The sequence below is a fragment of the Echinops telfairi genome, unplaced genomic scaffold (genome assembly GCF_000313985.2).
Source record: "Echinops telfairi isolate 266 unplaced genomic scaffold, ASM31398v2 ScPeMD7_17;HRSCAF=63, whole genome shotgun sequence".
NCBI classification, from domain to species: Eukaryota; Metazoa; Chordata; class Mammalia; order Afrosoricida; family Tenrecidae; genus Echinops; species Echinops telfairi.
Window position 1 is genome coordinate 4,692,455 of NW_022103914.1, and position 23,306 is coordinate 4,715,760.

Genomic DNA, 23,306 nt, shown 5'->3' on the forward strand with positions numbered 1-23,306 from the left:
CGCACCGCCGTATGAGCGGAGTGTGTTGGGAACCAAGCGCTTAGAAGGGGTGAGGGAGGATTTGGCAAACATTGTAGGCACCCGGTATGTGTGCTTCGGTGGATGGCTAGTTAGGCGTGTGTGTTCATGAGTGTGCATGTGTCCACCCCCACCCCCTGCAATTCACTTGACCGTCTCCTGTTTTTATTTTTAAAAGGGGAAAAACAATGGACACAATGGATGTTTGGATTGTAATAAGAGCTGTAAGAGCCCCCAATAAAATGATGTGATTTTTAATGGGGGAACTTATCCTGTGTTTTCCTTTATTTTAGATGTCTACACTCCTCCAAAATCTGCTTGGTTTTTGTATACTCTCAAATGTTTTTATATAACTGCTTTTAGACTTTTGTCCAGGCTTTAGAGTTATTCGTCAGGGGAGGATACATCTAGCAGGATCTTCTTGGCAGTAGCAGAAGCAGAACTTCTAAGATTCAGGGAGGATTCTGTTCAGTGTTTTTGAGGACCTGAAAGAAGGGTGACGTTTGGAGAGAAAACCAGAGCGTGGCATAAGAGGAAGCTGAAAAGGGCTGCAGGGAGCAGATGTTGGGATGTCGATGAGAAATTCATCATTTAAGAAATCCATCGTCTAGGTCTAAGCTTGTTACTACCGTGGTGAGCTTCTGGGTTTATAGTCTGTTTTGCTTGCTAATGCTATATCTAGTCTGTCCCAGAGTCATACATGGCTTTATGCCGAAGAAGGGTTTCTGAAAGCAGCTGCCTTTCCTCATCCTACTGTCTGGCATGAACAAGAAGTCATCCACTGTGGGAACTGCTGCTGAGGATATTATCAGAACAGGAAGCCAAGGAGTTATTTCCCCATCGGAGCTAGGACTTCTCATTTCCCTGAACATAATTTTCCTGTCTTTTCTTACTTCTTAGCCTTTCTTTGAGAGTGTCTCTTCTAACAGTTTTCTCTCAGTCTTAACAAGCCTGACAACACATTTTTGTTGTTAGGGGTCATCGAATTGGCTTTGACCCATAGTGACCCTGTGGACAACAGAATGAAACATTGCATGGCCGTGCACCATCCTCACAATTGCTGCTGTGCATGAGCCCGTTGATGCTGCCACGGTGTCAATCCATCTCATTGAGGGCCTTCCTCTTTTTCTCTGCCTCTCCACTTTACTCAGCATGATGTCCTTTTCAGGGACTGTTTCTCCTGATAATAAGCCCAAAATATGTGAGATGAAGCCTCACTATCTTTGCCTTTAAGGAGCACTCTGGTGTTGCTTCTTCCAATACACATCACTTTGTCGCTTCAGCAGTCCATGGTCCTTTCAGTAGTCTTCTCCAGCACCACAATCCAAACGCATCCATTCTTCTTTGGTCTTCTTTATTCAGTGTCCAACTCTCACTTGAGTATGAGGCCATGGAGAATACCATGGCTTGGGTCAGGTGCACCCTAGTCCTCAGAATAACATCCTTGCTTTTCAATACTCTAAAGAGGTCTTGTGCAGCAGATTTACCCAATGCAGTATGCCTTTTGATCTTTTGACTGCTGCTTCCATGAATAGTGATAATGGATCCAAGCAAGACAAAATCCTTGACAACTTCAGCCTTTTATCCATTTATCATGATGTCACTCCAGTTGTGAGGACTTTAGTCTTCTTTACAGTGAGTTGTAATCCATACTGAAGGCTGCAATCCTTGATCTTCAACATATTTCATAAAATATAAAAAATATTGGAGTGCTTCCTCCATGATATGTTAACTGCAATTAGTGCCATTATATATCATATTTACACAGCAGCAAGGATGGCGGGGGGTGGGGGGAGAGGGTTGAGAGTGAGAGTTCTCCTCTGTACTCTGTTGTGGTCACACAGCCATAAGATCATGTACCATTTTAGGCATCAGATGTTACAAGAAGTTGAATAGTTGGAGTACAGAGAGGGTAGCCAAGACAGTGAGGTGTGTGGAAACTATTCCACGAGGGAAGATAAGAGGAAAGCAGATGGTTGGCTTGGGAAGAGGGATATTCAAATGGAAACGAAAGCTATGGCTACAACTGGAACTTGAAACCTTAGAAAGCTGTACTTAAAACAAAACAAAACAAATAATAAAAAAAAGAAAGCTGGATTTGATTATCTTCACTGCATCTCAGAATGGGAGATTCTGTTTAGCTCAGTTTATCCATAAAGTCTCATAGAACCAACCATTCTTTGCCATCTCTCTCTCTATATATATATGCTCATTTTAAAATTAGAAAACTATATTTTTTCTTATGAATTTTATCAGTTAATGGACTACATCCCATTTCCAACCCAAGAGGCAGCCTGAAATATGAAACAAGTTCCAACTTCTCCAGACTGTAGCTTCCACAAAATCCAGAAACCAGTCATCTCTTCCCCATTTGTGTTCAATCAGGAAAGCAGACGCTCCTATTAAAGAAACCTTTGGCACAGGATTTTGTGGACAGCCATCAGCACCTTACTAACTCTCATTGGTTGACTGCTTCTTTCCATGATTAAGTCTTCTCTGAATTCCAGTAACAAGTCCAGGAGTCCAGCCCTGAAGGCAGTTTGGGAATTTGGAAGTAAAGTTTTGTCTGCCTTGAAAACCCACAAACATGCTGTGTTAGTCCACAAACTTCAATCATGGGGAAAGCTCCAGACAACACGGACACCAGGGTTATGACGCTGGCTGGTGGTGAAGGCATAGGCTTTCTTAATGAAAATCTTTAAAAGAATCCAAACAAATACAAACCCACTGCTTCTAGATTATTTGTTGCCCACTGAGAAGATGAGGAAATAGAATGACACTTCAACTTACTTGTTAGTGTATGCTTTTATCATAGTTTTTACTATTACTAGTGTGTCGGTAAGATTTTTTACCATCATTAGCCAGGTTGCATAATTGTTAAGCAGTTGACTGCTAATCAAAAGGCAAGCAGTACCCCCCTCCCCCCGCAAGAAATAAAATAAAGGTCAGCAGTCCTACCCTACCAGTGACTCTTCAGGAGATACCTGGTGATCTGTTCCCATAAAGATCACAGCTTAGCAACAAAGCCTACATGGAAGAAGCACACCAGCCTGTGTGATCACGAGGTACCAAAGGGATCAGGAATCAGGCATCAAAGAACAAAAAATCTTACCACTGTGAAGAAGGGGGAGTGCGGAGTGGAGACTCAAAGCCCATCTGTAGGCAACCAGATATCCCCTTACAGAGGGGTCATGGGGAGGAAATGAACCAGTCAGGGTGCAGTATAACACCAATGAAACATGCAACTTTCCTCTAGTTCTAGTTGCGTCCCTCCCCCTTGCCCCCCCCACCCCGCCCCTATCATGATCCCAGTTCTACCTTACAAATTCGGCTAGACCAAGGATGTACACTGGTACAGATAGGAACTGGAAACACAGGGAATCCAGGACGGATAAACCCCTCAGGACCAATAATGAGAGTAGCAATACCAGGCGGGTAAGGGAAAGGTGGGGGGAGAAAGGGGGAACCAATCACAAGGATCTACATATAATCCCCTCCCTGGGGGGGCTGGACAACAAAAAAGTGGGTGAAGGGAGACATCGGTCAGTGTAAGACGTGAAAAAATAATAATTTATAAATTATCAAGGGTTTGGGAGGGAGGGGGGAAAATGAGCTGATACCAAGGGCTCAAGTAAAGAAAATGTTTTGAAAAGGATGATGGCAACAATGTATAAATGTGCTTGACATGATGGATGTATGGATTGTGATAAGAGCTGTCTGAGCCCCCAATAAAATGATTTAAAAAAAAAAAGATCACGTTAGGAAATCTTATGAGGCAGCTCTACTCTGTCCTACAGGGTTGTTACGAGTCAGAATGGACTCAGTGGTCCACAACAATCGCCTCACTATAAACATAAGTTGTGTAGAACAGCAGCAATGGAGGAGGGAGCTCAAGTAACCATTGATCCATGGCGACAGCACCAAAACCAGATGCCTTTGGCTGGCACTATGTGACCATAGACCAATGTTGTGTGACCTTATAAATGAGTATAGCATGTAGTATCTTCTGTTTTCCACAGGCAGAAAGGCCCGACATTGTAACTCTGTATTTCTGGTCTTTATCATGTAGCTTGGTTGGTCTTGCACTCAACCCCTGACCTTGTTCTGACTGATACTGGCACTTCTCCATCATCTCTTTGTATAGCTAGAGTCAATTTGATGTCTGAATATTCCATCTGATGAGGTCTACATATATAGTCACAATTTTAGTTATTGGAAAAAGATTTGGAATGAAGAGGTCATTGGTGTTGCAAAATTCTATCTTGCAATCTCTGGCCTCGTCTCTATCAATAGGCAGGTAATCCTTTGTTTGCAACTTTCACATTTCAAACACCAGTAATTATCAACATATCTTAAGTACATGTTTGATCAATTTCAGACTATAGAAGTTTGTAAAACACCTTGCATTTCTTCCATCTTTGGCATCCCTAGTTGGTGTATAAATTTGAAAGATAGTCATAGTATTTGGACGTCCTTGTAGAAGTATAGATGTTATTCTATCATTGCCAGCATTATACTTCAGGGTAGACCCTGAAATCTTCCTTTAGGTGGTGAATGTGGCATTATTCCTCTTCAATTCTTCATTCCTGGCATAATAGACCATAAATCTTAAATAACTGGAATGAAGTCTCATAATTATCTAAGAAATCCAATAAATACTTACTTTTGTGCACATTCCTTCACCACTACCCCAATGCACTATATATTTTTCCTATCCAGAAAAGACTGTATGCTATTCATCCAACCTTTAAACATGATTTTTAATAAAATATGTCTAAGCAAGTAAAACGTTTTCAAATTTTTTCTGGTTATCTACCTCAATTTTTAAATATAAATATTTGTCAAAATTTAAAGTATATTGACTTTGTAGGTTCCATCAGCATATTGTTGACCTCCTTGTTTGGGTAACCTTCATACCCTGCGTTGGTCCTCCCTTCCCTTAAAACTAGTAAGAAGGGTGAGAATGGTCCTCAGTGGGTATATGAGAAACCCCAATAAATTCCAATTCCTGAAAGAAAAAAAAGGTCTACACATCTTTATATTCTTTAAACCACATTTCTTTCACTAAGCACCCTGAGGATAGGAAACATGTCTGCTTAGATCGTCACTACTTAATTACCCAGTACCTAGCTCAGTGCCTGGTACAAAATAAATATTTTCCTCATGAATATTGAGACCTCAACATTGCAGAACATTTTGTAGCTTTCAGTTGTCACCTATGTTCTTCATCCCTGTATCGCTCTCTGAGATGGTTTAGTCGGAGTAGACAGACATGTCTACAGAAGAAAAGACTTGGAGAGGTTCAGTGAGTTGACCAAGTCACACCACGAGTGACTTTTCATTCGGAGATAGTACTGGAAATCTGGCTGCAGATGGCCAAATGTCCCTAGGAGAGAACCTCACCGTCCGGATTCTTAGAACAACCTGTTGTCTTTCACTTTCACTTCTACTGTCCATCGGCGCAGGCCAACATTTCCATAGGGTGATGATGTACAAGATGGTCGATTCATAAAATTCAAAGATGAACTTAAGGCCACAGCCCAAATTAAAAGAAGGCACAATGAATTTTTAATTTAGAAACCTGGTCTTTCCTCCACAGAATCGGAATGAATATATCGCTCACCTCAGGGACCAGCTCCAAGAGATGAAGGCCAAAACCAACATGGAGAATTGTTATATGAAGAAAAACACGGAGCTACAGATCACCCAGACCCATAAAAAATGTGCCAGAGCAGAGGAACAGCTGCTGGATGAGATTGAGGTAACTCTTGCTACTTTAGGAAAGAGCTCCTGGCTAGGACTTAAATTGCCCCTCCGATTTGGGCTCAGCTAATGAAGGGCCAGGGAGAGGGAGATGTTCCTGTTTTTGCTCTCTCTTCAACAGCCCCAGGACTGGAGGTTGAAAATAAAGAGTGAACCAGGCTTTACGTAAGTGGAAGCAGAGTCTGATGAGCAGCTGGGGCCTGTGCCTCTTGCTTCGTTATAACAACCCTGGAAAGCAGTTGTGCTCGCCCTGTTGTCTCTTGGTCACTTTACCTCGCTGTATTTTATAAAACCACTAGCCATTGTTCTGGGTAATTTATAGGGAAAAGGGCAAAGCAAGATGCTTAGTTTTGGCTGTTGCTTGCTTACCCAACTGATACCTTTTGTTAGCAGATGCAGGCGAAACAGCTAAACAAAGTTCAGGTAGAAGAGAAGAGGGAATGCTATCTTCCAGCAAAGATCAGTCAGGCGTCCATCTCAGTAGCAAGCGTCACCTCTCTGTCAGCATCCTCTGCTCTGTTCAGAGCTTACCCCCAGGTCTAGCTGAAGACCATGGCACCAACTTTTCCTTGCTCTCTGGAGGGTCCTTTCCGAGGCCCAAGAACACTGTTCCCTTGCAGCTTTATTTCACTCCTTAAAAGGACATCACTTCCCAGAGGTCAGGGAACTTGTTTTTATCTGGCCCAGCAGTATTTGGTAACATGAATTGATGTCAACTGAACTGTCACAGCTTATCTTATTTTAAACGGTTAGAAGCTCAGCTTATCTCATAGCTTGAGAACTTCTAACTTCTGATCCCCAACCCTGCCAGGAAGCACATACTCCTGATGTGTCTTTGCCATCCTTGCAGAAGCTAAGGATGAAAACTGAAGAAGAGAACCGGATTCATATGGAGATCGAAGCTTTCCTTAAAAAGGAGCAGCAGGTGGGTCCCAAGAACCTCTATCTCCTGATGTTTAAGATGCCAAACTCATTGCCCTCGACTCAACTCCAACTCATTGTGACCCTAAAGGACAAGGTGGAACTGCCCCAGGGTTTTCCGAGACTTTAACTCTTTATGGGAGTAGAAAGCTTCATCTTTCTCCCACCGAGTGGCTGACAGTTTTAAACCGCTGACCTTGTAGTTAGGAGCCCAACACAATACGCTATGCCATGAAGAGCCAAAAATAAAAATGTTTTTAACGAAAGAAAAATCAACCACAGGTCCTCCAGCCTGTAGAACTCATGGTAGCCTGTTTTCTTTGAAATAGATCCATATGGAAAAATATTTCATATAACTGATTTGAGTGCAGGTAAAATTTTGTCTTCTGATTTTGAAAGTTCACATTCTACCCCTATGCCTATATTGCACCATAGTTGTAATTTTAAAATAAACGTGGTTTTTTTAATGATGAAAATAGCGTATTCCCACTTAAGGCAATATTTCCTTAAAGACAGGAGGTGTTGTGGCGCGGTGGATTAAGCCTTGGACTGTTGAACGAAGGCCAGCCACTCAGAGGGAGGCAGTGGAGCAGTCTGTGACTGTACAGCTTCGACTCCATAGAATAGTGCTACTCAGTCCTGCAGGGTTGCTATGAGTTGGAGTTGACTCAAAGGCTTATGGCTTCACTCATATTATTACGGTATCTTCACTAAATAATTTAAAATAATTGTATAGCATTTCTCCCTCCCCACCAAATATTTTGGTTGTTTTCAGTTTAGTTGTTATGTAATTAAAGCTTCATTTTCCTTCACTGCAATTATTACTAAGAGTAAATCTTGATCATGAGATGGCTGTCAACAAGCCAAGTATTTTGCTATTATTAATAAATCCTTTGAATATTTTCTAATCTACACTACCCACAGCAATGTATGCAGGCACTAATTTCACTCTCTCTTTACCAGTTCTGACATGTTAAATATTTTTAAAATTCTGCTAACTTAATGGGTTATTTTATATTGCATTTTTTCCTAACAAATAGAACTGAGCATTTCTCCATGAACTTATTTATTTCCTCTTGTGTGAATTATATGCAACAGAAATTATTTTAATTAACATTTCTAATTGTAATATCAACCCAAGCTACACCTATAATATAGCCAAGTTTAGACATATGTCTAAGTTCAGGGAGATCCTTTCAGAATATCCCTGTTGCATATCCAGCTTACTTATAACATAGACGGCCTTTGAAAAAACTAACACATTTTCCATAAACAACTTCAAATTTAAGGGAAGAATTTCTAGATGATATTTTAAAAACTGATAGGCTATTTGACTCAGCTGTACCCCTGCACTTCACCTTGTATACTTTGCATGGGTTGTCAGGAGAGGACCAGTCCCTGGAGAAGGACATCATGCTTAGTAAAGGAGAGGGGCAGTGAAAAAGAGGAAGACGCTTGACAAGATGGATTGACACCGTGGCTGCAACAATGGGCTCAAACATAAGAACAATTGTGGGGATGGTGCAGGCCCAGTGTTTCATTTTGCTGTGCATCAAGGTCACTGTGGGTCAGAACTGACTCCATGGCACCTCAAAGCAATGACGACTAACAGCCCCTGCACTTTCAGAATCATGTATCCTGCCACCTGTTTTCAGTGTTTGGGATGCATAGCATGTAACAAACCCCAGCCTATTGTCATCGAGTTTTTTCCAAGGCTGTCAGTCTTGACCGGAGCACAGTTTCATTATTCTCTGAGTAGCTGGGGTGGCTGAACCACTGGTTGAGCGCTCAACTGTTTGCATCACCAGGGTTCAACACTTGGTGCTTTGCTTCTGTAGCCTAAGAAAATCCCATGTACTCTTGTCACTGAGGTCCCTGTGACGGCATTTAACATGCAACTTCTGTAACCAAAAACATACATGTTAATAGTGTGTGTGTGTGTGTGTGTGTGTGTGTGTGGTGGGGTATTTTTTTAATATAAATAGTATAGTATATATACTGTTCCAGATTCCATTAAATTTTTTTCTTTGGGGAGAGAAAGGGGGGAGAAATGGGGAACCAATCGCAAGGATCTATGTATAACCCCTCTCCCCAAGGGGACAAATAACAGAAATGTGGGAGGGAGACAGCAGATGGTGTAAGATATGAAAACAATAATAATTTATAATTTATCAAGGGTTTACAAGGTGGGAGGGGGAGGGAGGGAAAAAAGAGGAGCTGTTACTAAGGGTTCAATAGAAAGCAAATGCTTAGAAAATAATGATGTCAGCATATGTACAAATATGCATGATACAATTTTGTCAGTGGACATTCAGATTGTTTTATCAGTGGACATTTGGATTGTTCCAAAATTTTGGCACTGTAACAATTCTGTAGTCAATACTCTTGGCCATGTCTTTAAGGGCACAGTGATCAGAAGGCTAGCCATTGTTGCGTACTAATCAAGTTTCCTTATGTCCTCTCATATGGGGCCTGATGCCTTTTCAGTGAGCTTATTTGGATTGCCTAGGTAGAAATCATATTGATTACAAAAGAATAATTTTATATCTTCCCTTTCATTGCTTATATGTCTATTTCCATTTCCTATTGAATGGCTACATTAGATAGTAATGGTGATAATGAGTCATCATTTTCCTCTCCTTGGTTTGCATTCCAGTCAGGGTTACGTTTGAATCACAGACGTGCTAAGTTTCTCATGTACACACGGGAGCACTCATTGGGAGAGAATGGTGCCATGTTCTGACCCACAGTGCTCTTGTGAACAGAGGAACTAAACACTGCCCAGTCTTGCGCTGCCTTTGCAATTGTTCCTGTGTTCTGAGCCCACTGCTGCAGCCGCAGCCTCAATCCCCTCCTAGAGGACCTTCCTCTTTTCCCCCCCGCCCCTCCACTGCCAAACAGGATGTCCCTCTGCAGGGACTGGTCTCTCCTGACAACACATCCAAAGTATGTAAAACGAAAGCCCTGCCATCCTTGCCTCTATGGGGCCCTCTGGCCATACTTCTTCCGACAAGATAGGATTGTCCTTTGAGTGCAGTTCATGGTACTTTCAATATTATTCTCCAGCACCACAATTTAAATGTATCAATTCTTCTGTCTCCGTTATCCAGTGTCCAACTTTCACACGGATATGAGGTGATTGAAAATACCATGGGGTGGGCCAGTGCACCCTAGTCCTCAGAATAACATCCTTGCTTTGCAATACTCTATAGAAAGGTCTTGTGCAGCAGATTTACCCAACACAGTGCATCTTTTGATCTCTTGACTGCTTCTTCCATGAGCACTGAATATAGATGCAAGCAAGACACAATCCTTGACAAAACCTATCTTTTCTCCAAATCATGATGTTACCTATAGTGCCAGTTATGAGGATCTGTTCGTCTCTGTGACTCAATACCCCCGTTCGCTTTCCCTAGCTACTCTACAATAAAGAGGAGTTGATCTTTCTGACATTCACTTTGAAATGTTCCTTCTTTTCTGTTTTTTAATGACCTTTTGTTATCTTCATGAATGGCATTCTTTATGTCCTCCCACAGCTCAACAGGTCTTCTGTCATTTGTGTTCAATGAGCTAAGTCTGTTCTTGAGATAGGCTCGAAATTCAAGGTCATAGTTTGGCTCTCATGGACTTTCAAAAAATTTTATTCAGTTTAAAATTTGGCAGCCAGTTATTTGGCCAATTGACTGGAAGAGATCCCTATTTCTACCCAGTCCAAAGAAAAATGACCTAACAGAATGTTTAAATTATAGAACAGTATCATTGATATCACATGCTAGTAAAATTTTGCTGAAGATCTTCCAACAATGGTTGCAGTAGTACATTGATAAGGAGTTGTTAGAGGTTCCGGCCAGATTCAGAAGAGGACATGGAACAAGGGATATCATTCCTGATATCAGATGGACTGTGGCTGAAAACACAGTATACCAGAAAGAAGTTTACTTGTGTTTTATTGATTATGCCAGGCATTTGACTGTGTGAATCACAACAAACTATGAATAATCTTGAGAGGAATGGGAATTCCTGAATACTTCATTGTGCTCATTCAGAACTTGTACAAGAGGCAGTGTACAAACAGAACAAGGAACTAATACATGATTTAAAATAAGAAATGTGTGCAACAAGGTTGTATTCCCTCACCATAATTATTCAATCTGTACGCTGAGAAAATAATCAAAGAAATGGATTTATAAGAAGAAGAATGCGGCATCAGGATCAAAGGCTTATTAACAACCTGTGATATGCAAATAATACCATGTTGCTTGCTGAAAGGGAGGAGGACTTAAAGCACTTGATGAAGATTAAGGATTGCAGCCTTCGGTATGGATTACAACTCAGTATAAAGAAGACCCAAATCCTCACAAGTGGACCAATAGGTACTATCAGGATCAATGGAGCGAAGGCTGAAGTTGTCAAGGGCTTGGATCCACAATCACTGCTCATGGAAGCAGCAGTCAGGAGATCCAGAGACAATTTGCATTAGGTCAATCTGCTGTCCAAACCTCTTTTGCAGCTGTTTCTCCTCACCTTGAGTCAGGCGCCATCAGTAAATGATGGTCCTGAAGGCTCCACTCCCACGGGCTTCACCTGACAAATGTCACCACTGTCAACTCAACTTCGAGAATCAGCTCCGCGGTCACAGTGTGCGTGTTCTCTGTCCCCAGGGCCCATCCTCCGGCACTACCTCTGACATTGTTCTGCTTCCAGTCATCGGGCCTTCAGTATCTGGCTAGCTTCCAAAGCTGAGCATAAGGTTTTCCTGTGAAAGGGGGAGCCAGATCCTTCTTCACGGTCTGCAGCTAGTCTGGAAGCTCTGCTGAAAGCTGCTCACTTAGGTGAGCCTGCTGGTAGCTGGAATACCAGTGACACAGCTCCCAGCACCACAGCACACAAGAGCCACAAGATTGTGACAAACCAAACCGACGAGTGGTGGTGGGAAAGAATGGGACCTTGAAACTTTCAATGAGAACACATGGTGAAACTACAACTTTGGGTCCCCAAGTCACTCTGAGTCTCCTGTGTTAGTAGAATTAGCTTGCCTTCCTTTATCTAATGAAACTCATTGTTCTTAGCCTGAAAATCCTGGGGTAACTTCATGGGCAGGTTCCTTTTAAAGGGATGCTCGTTCTCAAGACCCCGGAAACCACCCCTATTGCCACTGGATCCATAATTAGGGTCAAATCTCAGCGTGCTCCAGGGAGATTTGTACAACTAAGAAAAAAAAATAACTTCTATGCCAAAAGAATTGCAAGACTTTTCTAGTATACGAGGAGGTACCCCTCCAAAAATGGAATTTATTTTTTCTTTCTTTTTTTGTTGATATTTTATGTTCAGATTTATTTACTTGTATTCTTCTTTTATAGTCTTTTTTTTAAAAAAACAACATTTTATTAGGGACTCATACAACTGTTATCGTAATCCATACACACATCAATTGTGTAAAGCGCATTTGTACATCATTCTCAAAACATTTTCTCTCCACTTAAACCCCAGACATTAGGTCCTCATTTTCCCCTCCCTCCCCGCTACCCCCTCCCGCATGAGCCCTTGCCGCAGAAACTCTTGTGATATTGAACTCAGTTCACAAGGACAGCACTATGGGAAAAACTCAAGTGTACAAGTGGTTTTCTCATTTTCTCGCCTGGCATAATCAATAAAACACAAGTAAACCTCTTTCTGGTATACTGTTTATAATTGGTATTTTGTCATATCTTGCCCTGTCCGATGTCTCCCTTCACCCACTTTTCTGTTGTCCGTCCCCCAGGGAGGAGGTCACATATAGTTCCTTGTAATCAGTTCCCTCTTTCCTACCCACTCTCCCTCTACCCTCCCAGTATCGCCACTCACACCACTGGTCCTGAAGGGATCATCTGCCCTGGGTTCCCTGTATTTCCAGTTCCCATCTGTACCAGTGTACCTCCTCTGGTCCAGCCAGACTTGCAAGGTAGAGTCCGTATCATGATAGTGGGGGTGGAGGCGGGGAGGAAGCATTTAGGAACCAGAGGAAAGTTGTATTCAAAGCACGGCATGTTTCCAGTCAATGCTCTTTTTGCTGGTCAGCCAGAACCTGAGGCACAAATTTCACAGGGACCCTTCTCCCAAATCTTCTGTTAAAATTCTCTGAACAGAGCTCTAAGATCATCCAGATAATGTCCCCATCTCTTCAATGGTCCATCATCGGTCTTCAAGCACAAGTGCATGAATTGACATTTTTATCCGTTCAGGAAGTTGATGGAAGTCCAGAATGAGGTTTGTTATCAGTCAACATTTTACCTCTTTTGAAACGAGAAAACCACTTGTACACTTGAGTTTTTCCCATAGTGCTGTCCTTGTGAACTGAGTTCAATATCACAAGAGTTTCTGCGGCATCACCCCCACCCCCACCCAGCAAGAAACACAATTTCACAGCTGCATGTTGTTCTCTTAAATCGGCCATCACAAAAAATGAGGTTCAAGCAAAACTCTTTTACAAAGAAATTCACTTTGACCAGAGAGAACCTTCCCGGGAGATGCCACTGGGTGCACCAAGTCAGAGTAAATTGCTCAGTGCTCACCTAGTGGGAAAAATATGTACCATAAAAGCTCTACCCACCAGAGCTTTTTCTGTTTGTTTGTTTTTTGGGAGGGTACCCCCTCATATTGGCAGAAACCAGGGAAAGGTATGGAAATGGATTCTAAGAGTGTTGACTGTTGAAAGTCAACTATAACGCTAGTTTGGGCTGAATTCATTAACATAGAATTCAAACTAGAAATCTTGTATAGACCGTGTAGCTAGATATGACTCTTAACAGTTTGGTTAATTAGATGAAATATGAACTCAGTATGGCCTATGTTTAATGTGGAGGAGATGCCAAAGTTTCCCTGATATGATGTGGAGGAGAGACTCTAATGATTTAGGGAGATACCATGTCAGGGTGGGTTTATTGTTTGCAATTTGCATTTCTCCCTCTCTCTGTCTCTACCATAAACTAGATTCCATAAAGAGCTCTAGAAGACGCTCATTTTACTAAGACTTGAAGAAATGTTATTGAGGGAAGCACCTCTATCCTTGAAAGGCTCTGTAGTGGCTCCTCTTTGTAGGCCAGGGTCATGAGGAGGCACATTGTCCCTGAGATGATTCCAATGGTGATGGGCTCCTACAGTGCCAGAGATCAAGTGATCACACTACACTACCAGAGTCAAGGTGGGCACATTGACCCTGGCAGTACTACTACCCTGTTTCCCCAAAAATAAGACAGTGTCTTATATTAATTTTTGCTCCCAAAGATGCACTAGGTCTTATTTTCAGGGAATGTCTTATTTTTCCATGAAGAAGAATACGGTACACATTTATTGTTGAACAACAAAAAAGGAAATTTATTACCTGTATACGGTACGGTAGTAGTTGTCATCACAAACCAGCATAACCAGACAAACTGTGAATCCCACAGTATCAAGAATTTCTTGTTACTACCATTATTTCCATGTACAACAATCTATGGGTACATTTACTCATTTATTCAATGACAGACATGTCATCATCTTCTGGATCATCATCATAGCAATCCAAACCCTTATTTTCGAGGAGGTCTTATTTTCTGGGGGATGCCTTATATTTCAGTGAGAGGCAAAACTGTAAGTAGGTCTTATTTTCGGGGATGTCTTACTTTCCGGGAAACAGGGTAATCTGAATGTCTTGACCCAAAAGGATTTTAGCAATGTATATGCTCCTATAACCACTTAAACTATGATATCCCTTAAAACAACATAGATGTACAACAGACCCATTAAAGCATTGTAGAATCTACATAACTGGAGAAAAGTCAGATCTGGCAGCCTAAGACGTGATTTTTGTCACAACAGTGGAGAGTTAGGGTCTTTCACCCAGTTTCCAGAACTACGTCAATTCAAAACCCAGAGAGCTTTGATTGAAAGGATTGGTGGGCAGAGGGGGTCAGGATGGACCATGCAGCTTTGCTGTAAATATATGCTGATAAGGAAATATAAGCATTCTCCAAGGGAACGTGTGGCATTTACTAGAGAGAATGTGCACTGAGGAAAAGAAAATGCCCACACTTTTGCGACATTACTGAACACTGGCTCTGAATATATCATAATTTCAGGAAACCCAAAATCCTACTGTTGCCTTTTCATCGAATGGTAATGATCATGGTTAAGTGATAGATGCAGCCTTAAATCTCACTCACGATGGGCCCATTTGTGTCTGCAGATCGACACTGTTGTTATTTCCCAGTTCTGGATATGTAATTGGAATAGTTATACTTAACAACTGGCAGGATTTCTGAATTAGTTCTCTGACTCATGGGATGACGGCTATTATGGGAGTAAGGGGCTAACTTGAAACCTCTGGAATTTTCTCTGCCTACCACAATCAGGTCACCATGAGTCAGAACTGGCCCGACAGCAGTGAGTATGTTGACCAAGGTAGTATGCCAGAAGCCTGGGTGCAGCAGTGTACTGTACCCATGGAGGGATGGAAGAGACGAGGGCCACCCTCGAAGACTTAAAAGAAGCAGGTGGGTGGGGGTAATGCTTATCACATCCCCGCATGCTATGGGTTTAATTGTATCTCTTCTCAGAATAATGTTTGTATAGTAACTGCTGAGTAGACAGGGAGACCTGGGAGCATCGTCGTTACGTGTTCTACTCTGACCGGTAGGGTTGCCAGGAGTCAGAATCGACTGGACGGCAGTGAGTTTATTCCTGTGGACGCGATCCCGTTTGTGAGTAGAGTACTTTGTTATGTTAATGAGACAATATTGGTGCAGGGTGTGTCTGAAATGTACATACTTTTGAGGTCTAAAGAGAGTAGGCTAGAAGCAAGCACAAGTATGGAAAAGAAATGTCACATGGAGATTGTGATGCCTTAATCAATGTTCTCTATTTTACCTCTAGGTTCTAATATCCATTGCAAGGGCTATCCAGAATTGACAGACAAAATTCATGATGAAAAAGTTTATTAAGAAAGTTACCCAGTTGTTATGCCAGTGAGAAATGCTAGGATAGTTATTGTTTTTTTAATAGTTTTATTAAGGGCTCATACAACTCTTATCACAATCCATACATAGGATAGTTGTGTATCAGGACACGTTACAAAGTTCTTTCAAGCCTCTAATAAATGTCCAAAGGGGCATCCCACTCTGTAAGCCTCAGCCCACAGGCATTCAGATCCACTTCTGTGGGTCAGGAAGCCCAACACCACCAATTCAGTGCCCAGAGGCACTCTGCAAGCCAGCCTCCTACACAAGAGCGCCCAGCTTGCCTTGCTCCCTGGAGTGGAAAGGCCACCACTCTGTTTCCCGCTCTGCCTCCTGGTTCTGCTGCTGCTCCTCTGAGGCTGTCACTGTCTTCTGGGTCCAGGAGGTTCGTGGGCAGAGGTCTTAGGTCCAGAAGGCACGCTCCACCCTGGCTCTTGCTGGTAATGAGATCCCTCTCCCTGCTTCTCAGAGGGCTCTTTCTACATGCAGGGATGGCACTGCAGGGAGGCCTAGACCCAATTACTCCCAGGTGATTCCTATCATATCTCCCCCCACTTTCTTACCAGATGTGGCCAGGCAAGGAAAGGTCATTCAGTGGGAGTTAGAGACTTGGGCTAGAAGAGCACCATTAAATAATTCACCGACCTGCAGAACTGCCAAGAAACCCAGGAATGCTGGGGCCAGTGACGCAGACAAGGATTTTCTTCCAAAGAGAGAGAGAGAGAGTGAGTGAGTGTGTGTGTGGGAGGGGAATGGTGGAGAGAGAGGGAGGAGAAAGGGGGAGAAAGGGAGAGGAAAGGAGAAAGAGAGGAAAAGAGAGACCGTCTTCCCTTTAGTGCTGATGTTCTGTAGCCTCTGAAACTTTGAGAGAATAACAGATTTGTTCATAAACGCACTCACCTGTATTTCTGTTGCCCAGATAGCAAGGATAATATGAGGCTCACCTGTCCAGCCTATGCAGAAGTATCTTGACGAATGGCCCTTGAGTGTTGTAAATATAATCAGGTGGTGACTCCAATTTCAAATATAATACTTTTACTGAAACAAATGATGGGAAAAGGCAAACAATGGAGAAACTGGGGACTGTGTCAGCCAACAAGGATCTCCTTCCTTGGCTGTAGTCAAACTTAGTGGTGAGGCCATACTACTCCCTGGGTGTACCGCACATACCCTTGGCAGCCTGCCCTGAAATCAGAAAGGAGGCACACCTGAACCGAGGAGAGAAACCCCTCCTACCATGTCCTTCCTGCACCCTCTACTGACAACGCCTAGCATTGTGCCAGCTGGCAATTGAGACTGTCTACACAGCATCCAGTTTCATAAGGCAGGGCATGAAGGGTGAACGGAGCTGAGAGGCAATAAACCAGTCACTGGCACATCTGGAGACAAACTACAAGAAGCATGAGGTTTTCCTCTAGGTTTCTGGCAGATAGTCGCTCTCCAACTAAGGGAGTCTCCTTTCAGTCTTACCTTGCTAAAATTTTCCCTTGTTGAATCATCTTTAAATGCTTGGGCTAATCCTACTTGGTCATCAAGTCTTTTTTTATAGACTGCTTCATTGGATCTATTGATTTTTAAAGTTTGTATGTATGTCAGATGAGCCTATGGATTATATTTTTTGTTCTGCTTTGTCATGTCATGGTGCTATCAGTTAGGCTCTTATCTCTGATTCATGGATAAGTGAGCTGAGCCTTACAAGTAGACTTAGTTGAGTGGCCGAGTTGGGATCTGAGCCTAAGCCGTGTGCTGCCTGCGAGCCTATACTGGCCCGTTTACTATTGCAGTTCCAGATCACTGTTTGTTGCTAATATATGTTACGTGTTACTCACCTAACTGCACTTTTGGCTAGCACCCTTCCATGTCTTGGAGCTGCCACATTCATCTTGCTGGGTTACAGCGCACCCTGGCTAGGTCGGCGGGTATGGACGTGGGGGCACGTGCATGATCTTCCAGCAGCTGGAGACGCTGCACCCTGTGGACTACGACCTAGTGCTGCCAGCTAGAACCCTCCAAGGCCGCTGCTTCTTTTTAAAAAAGCAAAACAAAAGACAGAAACATTTTACCAAAGTCCTGCTGTTTGTTCTTTAAAATTTTAATAGATCATTTTATTGAGAGCTCTTACAGCTCTTAATAATCCATACATCCATTGTATGAAGCACATTTGTACATATGTTGCCCTCATCCTTTTCAAAACATTTTCTTTCTACTTGAGCCCTTGGTATCTGTGAGGAACAGAAGGATTTCTCTTAAATTGTCTCCCCAAAATATATGCCAGACTTAGCTTGAGAATAATTGTTCACTAGGCAGCGAAAGTAGATCAGAGGTTATTCTCCCTAACATCAACCATCAAGAATGGATTGGGAGTCATTCTCACTGAGAGGTATCAGCTGTCTAGATCAAGCAGACACCACTGCTTATCCCACAACAAATAGGGCCCATTCCTTTCTGTTATTGTTCCCTCGAAGCAGTACCCATAGGCAAGCCCGGGACCACTCTAAGATGACTAAGCTTAGGCTACTATCTTGCCACACATGCCCCCCTATTCCCTCCTCTTACTATTGCACGTTCACCCCTAGGTCACCCCCTTCCTATTGCTTGTATTGCTTATGTTACAACCCCTCTCTATGACGTAAGTTGTTATCTGCTATCGGGGGGCTTGCATGCTTCCTAGGATAGTAATTGCCTGCTTTATTGTATGAGACACCAGAATGATCAAACCTGTTCAAAGATGAATTGTACTGCCCTTCTTTGTGATGCATAATGCTGTGATGTATCCCCCTAAAGTAATATGATGCGTGGTTAGCAATAAATAAGGCGGCTCCCAAGAGGTGGCTGGCCGAGGGTGGCTGAGGAAGGAGGGCTGCTCCCATGAGGGCGGTGGACAAGAGGGAGGCGGCTCCTGCTCTGGCAGCCAGGTTCCCCCCACGAGGACCACCAAGCGGGGCGGAGGTGAGCAATGTTACCATGTAATATGTCTGACTGTATTATTGTATTATCTCTCATGCTCTCGATGACTTTAATATAATATTTATATATCTCAACCGTACAATTGTGCATTACTGAACCCAGAAGTAGTATTACTGAACCAGTGAGTTCAAGCAGCAGGTGGGGGCTGGCACCCCACTCACTCCCCAGCGCCATTTTTAATTTAACACTACAGGTATCAACTCTTTTTTCCCTCCCTCCCTCGTGAAGCCTTGATAAATTATAAATTACTATTATTTTCATATTTTATACCATCCGTTGTCTCCACCTATGTTTCTGTTCATCACCCTGGGGGGGGGTGTTATACATTATTTGGATTGGTTCCCCCTTTCTCCCTCCACCTTTCTCATACCCTCATGTTATCGCTACTCCCATTACTGTTCCTGAGGGGCTTATCTGTCCTGGATTCTGTGTGTCCAGAGCACTTATCTGTACCAGTGTACATGCTCTGGTCTAGCCGGATTTGTAAGGGAGAGCTGGGGTCGTGACAGTAGAGGGGTGGTGGTGCAAGGAAGCATTAAGGAATTAGAGAAATGTATGTTTCATCAGTGCTGTACTGAACTCTGGCTGACTTGTTCGTTCCTTTCTTGTGACCGTTGTGAGGGGATGTCCAGTTGTCTATAGAAGGGCTTTTGGTCTCCACTCCAGCCCCCTTGTTTGCATCAAAATGGTTGTCTGTTTTGAGTCTTCTGATACCTGATACCTTATGCTGTCAGCACCTCATGATCACATGAGCTGGTGTGCTTCTTCCATGTGGGCTTTGTTGCTTCCCTGCTAAATGGCTGCTTGTTTATCTTCAAGCCTTTAAGACCCCATATGCTAAATATTTTGATAGCCGTGCACCATCAGATTTCCTCACCATATTTGCTTATGCACCCACTTTGCCTTCAGTGATTGTGTTGGGAAGGTGAGCATCTCAGAGTGCCAGGTTATTAGAACTAAGTGTTCCTGAATTGAGAGGGAACTTGAGTAGAGGCCCAATGTCCGCCTGCTACCTTCATACTTAACATAAAAATATATGTACATAGACCTTTATCACTATTGTTATATATTAATATATTTACATATGTACCTGTATTTAGACCTCTACAAATGTCATTTGCCTCCTAGTTCTTTCCTCTATTTTCTTTTACTTTTCTCTTGTTCCACTATCATGTTCGACATTCATTCAGCTCTCAGCAGTAATTTCTCTCGGCTATATTGCACTTGATCAACCCCCACCAAGCATTCCACGCCCTCCAGCCATCAGTTTTAGATCACTTGTTGTTCCCTTGTCCCTGGTGTGTTGGCTCCCCCTCTTCCTTTCCCCACCTCCTCCTCTCCTATGTCCCCTTCCCAACCGTTGATCCCATTGTTTTCTCTTCAGGATTGTTTACTCTGTGAGGCCACTTATCCTTCAGAATTGTCACCTCCCTTTCCTCTTTGCTGCCATATCCCTGATCCAGACCTCATTATTTAAAATAACAAACACAAGGGACCCCTGGTGGTGCAGTGGGTAAGTGCTTGACTGCTGGAACCCCGCTGCTCCACAGGAGAAAAGCATTCTGTTTCTGTGGAGTTCTGTTTGGGAAACCTCACGAGCAGTGTGTGGGTAGTGGATTACATCCATGTAACCATGGCCTGGACCCAGATACAGAAAATAATTGTAGATTCTCAGGAACTCCCAATCTTAAAAAGGCCCCTGCTTCCAAGTAGTAGCCACTATTCTGAGTCATATCAGTAGAGAGTGTTTCTTGTTCTCAATCTTAATGTAATGGGATCCTTACAGTTACACATTGGGCTGCTAACTACTAGGTCAGCAGTTTGAAACCACTTTTGTAAATAGTCCGGGGAAACTCACAGGGGTAAGTTCTACCCTGTCCTGTAGGGTTGCTGTGAGCCAGCATGGATCAATGGCAGTTTGAGTTTTGAGTTACAAAATACACGTTGTACTGTGCCTGCTGGAAGCTGTGCTTAATGTTCTTTCCAAACAGAAACTTGAAGAGAAGCTGGAGTTCTGGATGGAGAAATTTGATAAGGACACAGAAACCAAACAGAATGAGCTCAATGCTCTCAAAGCTACGAAGGCCAGTGACTTAGCACACCTTCAAGATCTTGCAAAGCTGGTAAGGAAGTAGAGCCGCAACCAATAGTGCCACACTACCTGTTGAAGAGTGAGTGGTAGCTAACTTACAACAGCTGCGCAACACTGCTTTTAATCCGTGCCAGTGCTCCTATATAATAAGGAACAGCAGCTGCAGCAGCTAGCACGTCTCACGTAGTGCTCACTCTGGGCCAGGCACTCTTGCTACACAAAGGCAGTTAGTTAACCCACAGCCTTGTGGGCAGAGGTACTGTTACTACTATGCCTTTATGGTCTCGGAAGTTCATTTATAAATATAGATTTCTTCAAAGCTCCTCATTACAAATTCATCATTGCTGAAGTGTTGAATTTCCTGATTTTCTGAAAAAGATGTCTGCTACTTGTATGTGTATATCCCAACACTTTTTTTTAACCACATGTAGGGGTCATAAATCACATAACTGAGCTATTAGTGCATGCTTATGAAAACTTGTATTATTCAAACTAAAAAAAATACTGGGGACATGTGAATATGTGAACATTTGTAAACTGGGTATCCACAAGCCTTTTCTTAGGTTCATCTCTAGGTTTGGCGTATTTTAAAATTTTAGATTCTAGATACAGATGGAAAGTGCAGGCTGGCCAGCCTGTAGCTTAGCTAAGGGAGCCCTGTGACACACCTGTAACCTGCTTTCGTAGATAAGGGAGTATGAGCAAGTCATCATTGAGGATCGGCTCGAAAAGGAGAAGAGCAGGAAGAGGATACAACAGGATGAGCTGGAACTAAGGAGTGTCATAAAGGTAGGGAGCCGGAAGTGGCACCATGGGCCCGGTAGGACCAGGGCTGGCTTCACACTGAGGAATACATGTGACGGGACTTGCCAACATGGTGCCCAGGGCAGGAAAAGAGTTAGGCCCGAGCTCCTGACCTGAGGGCAAAAGGGGTAGTTAGCCGTAGAAGCAAAACCTAAACGTGGTGCCCAAAAGTCAAATGTTAACCTAAAATAGTGCTTGACAGAATGGTCTGTTTTATTGTCCTGGGTTCTGATAAGAGCTTATTTTCTAAAAAGCTGGAAAGTGTTAAGCAGAAGTTCAGGAAAAAAGTGTTGAGGTGTTTGGATTTTATTTGAACTTGTATTATTAGTGATAATGATAAGGCAGACAAATATACTGGGAAGTATTTTCAAGCAATAATGCAAAAGTAACCATCACCTGGCCACTGCAGCCCCCTGGAGCCCTACTGTGCAACTGTAGCCTGGCCTGTATGCTGGGGAGTCGATGAAGAAAGGGCATTCAGGACCAGAGACCAAACCCAAATCAGGAGAAATTTAGATGTCTAATTATGTTATTTGAGCTTCTATTAACGTTTTCCACTTGCCTGGATGACTCAATTCAGAACCACAGTGTAAGAACTGACTTTATTTAGCATTCCATCTTAACGAAGACTAGTAGGCCAGACTATTCAGGACTGGTGTTCTGAAAACTAAGATATTGAAGAGAGCTATCTAAAAAAAAACCTTTTTTTTAAACGAGAAGTATTAATTAATGACTAAAGCCAGGAAATGCCCCCAGGAAGTCTCAACATTGAAGTTACCTAGGTGATCGCTTTTGCCTTGGTCTCAAGAACATGCGTTCCTCTTGGATCAGACAGTTTGCCAACGTAGGAGTTTATAACGGGCAGCATACAGGGAAGTCAGGTGTCTAAGGTAAAGGCAGAGTGGGCCTTCTCGGGCTCGCTCAGTCTCGCCCCTGGCTTCTGTTCTGGGCCCTGCTCAGCTGGACTGAGCCTGGCCTCCACCCGTGTCCACAGAACATCATCCAGAGAGAAGCCACCTGATCCAAAACAATGAACTCCCTTATGGGGGAAGACGGGACACGTTTCACTCACACCCCCTCTCTTCCAGCTCCAAGCCTGGTGGCGAGGCACGGTGGTCCGGAATGAAATTGGCTCCTTCAAGTTACCCACGAAGGACAAAGACGACAGCAAGGACTCCAAGGGGAAAGGCAAAGACAAGAAGCAGCAGAGAGGCAAGAAGTGACCGCGCGCTCCCGTCCTTCCTCTGAGAGTTGGGAATGAAAACTGGGAGGAAGAAACATCTGTAACTAGCACAGTGCTCATCGGTAGCAGGTTCTTCTTGGACACGCCTAGGCAGGAACTGGCGATTGGCCTGTCATGCTCATGCGCAAGCCCTGAATGAGGATTAACTATCGATTGAGGGCTGCCTCATAGTTTGATTTAATTATGCTGGGAATAAGTGTTTCTAGCAGCCTTATACTCTCACCAAAAAGAAATGTCCCCAGGCTTAGTGACAAAGATGTATTATCTCTCGTTATTCCTGCAGTCTCTCAGATTCTTACTCCTCTACAGTCAAAAAGCTCTTGCTCCTAAAGCAAGAGAGATGGGTTCAATAGAAATGATTTGTAAGATATACATAATATTTAATAAATTCTGGCCTCTGTCTATCTTTTAGATTTGTATGATTCCTTTTCTAAGGGAGGGCAGGAAGCACGACATGGGACTTACCCTATAAGCTGCTTACCTATTTACATCAGGTGCCCTGTGGTTCAGTGGTAATGTATTG

At 43.0% G+C, this 23,306-nt stretch overlaps 1 protein-coding gene across 1 annotated transcript in view; it reads left to right on the forward strand.

Moving 5' to 3' along the window:
• IQCG (IQ motif containing G) overlaps nucleotides 1-23,192 on the forward strand; it is a 43,657-nt gene extending 20,465 nt beyond the window's left edge. Inside the window, exons 6-10 of the mRNA XM_045287522.1 lie at nucleotides 5,618-5,779; nucleotides 6,593-6,706; nucleotides 20,636-20,767; nucleotides 21,424-21,525; nucleotides 22,629-23,192. Of these exons, the coding sequence (XP_045143457.1) occupies nucleotides 5,618-5,779; nucleotides 6,593-6,706; nucleotides 20,636-20,767; nucleotides 21,424-21,525; nucleotides 22,629-22,763 (645 nt within the window). The 3' untranslated portion in view covers nucleotides 22,764-23,192. The remainder of the gene's footprint in view (nucleotides 1-5,617; nucleotides 5,780-6,592; nucleotides 6,707-20,635; nucleotides 20,768-21,423; nucleotides 21,526-22,628) is intronic.
• Nucleotides 23,193-23,306: the final 114 nt, after the last annotated feature.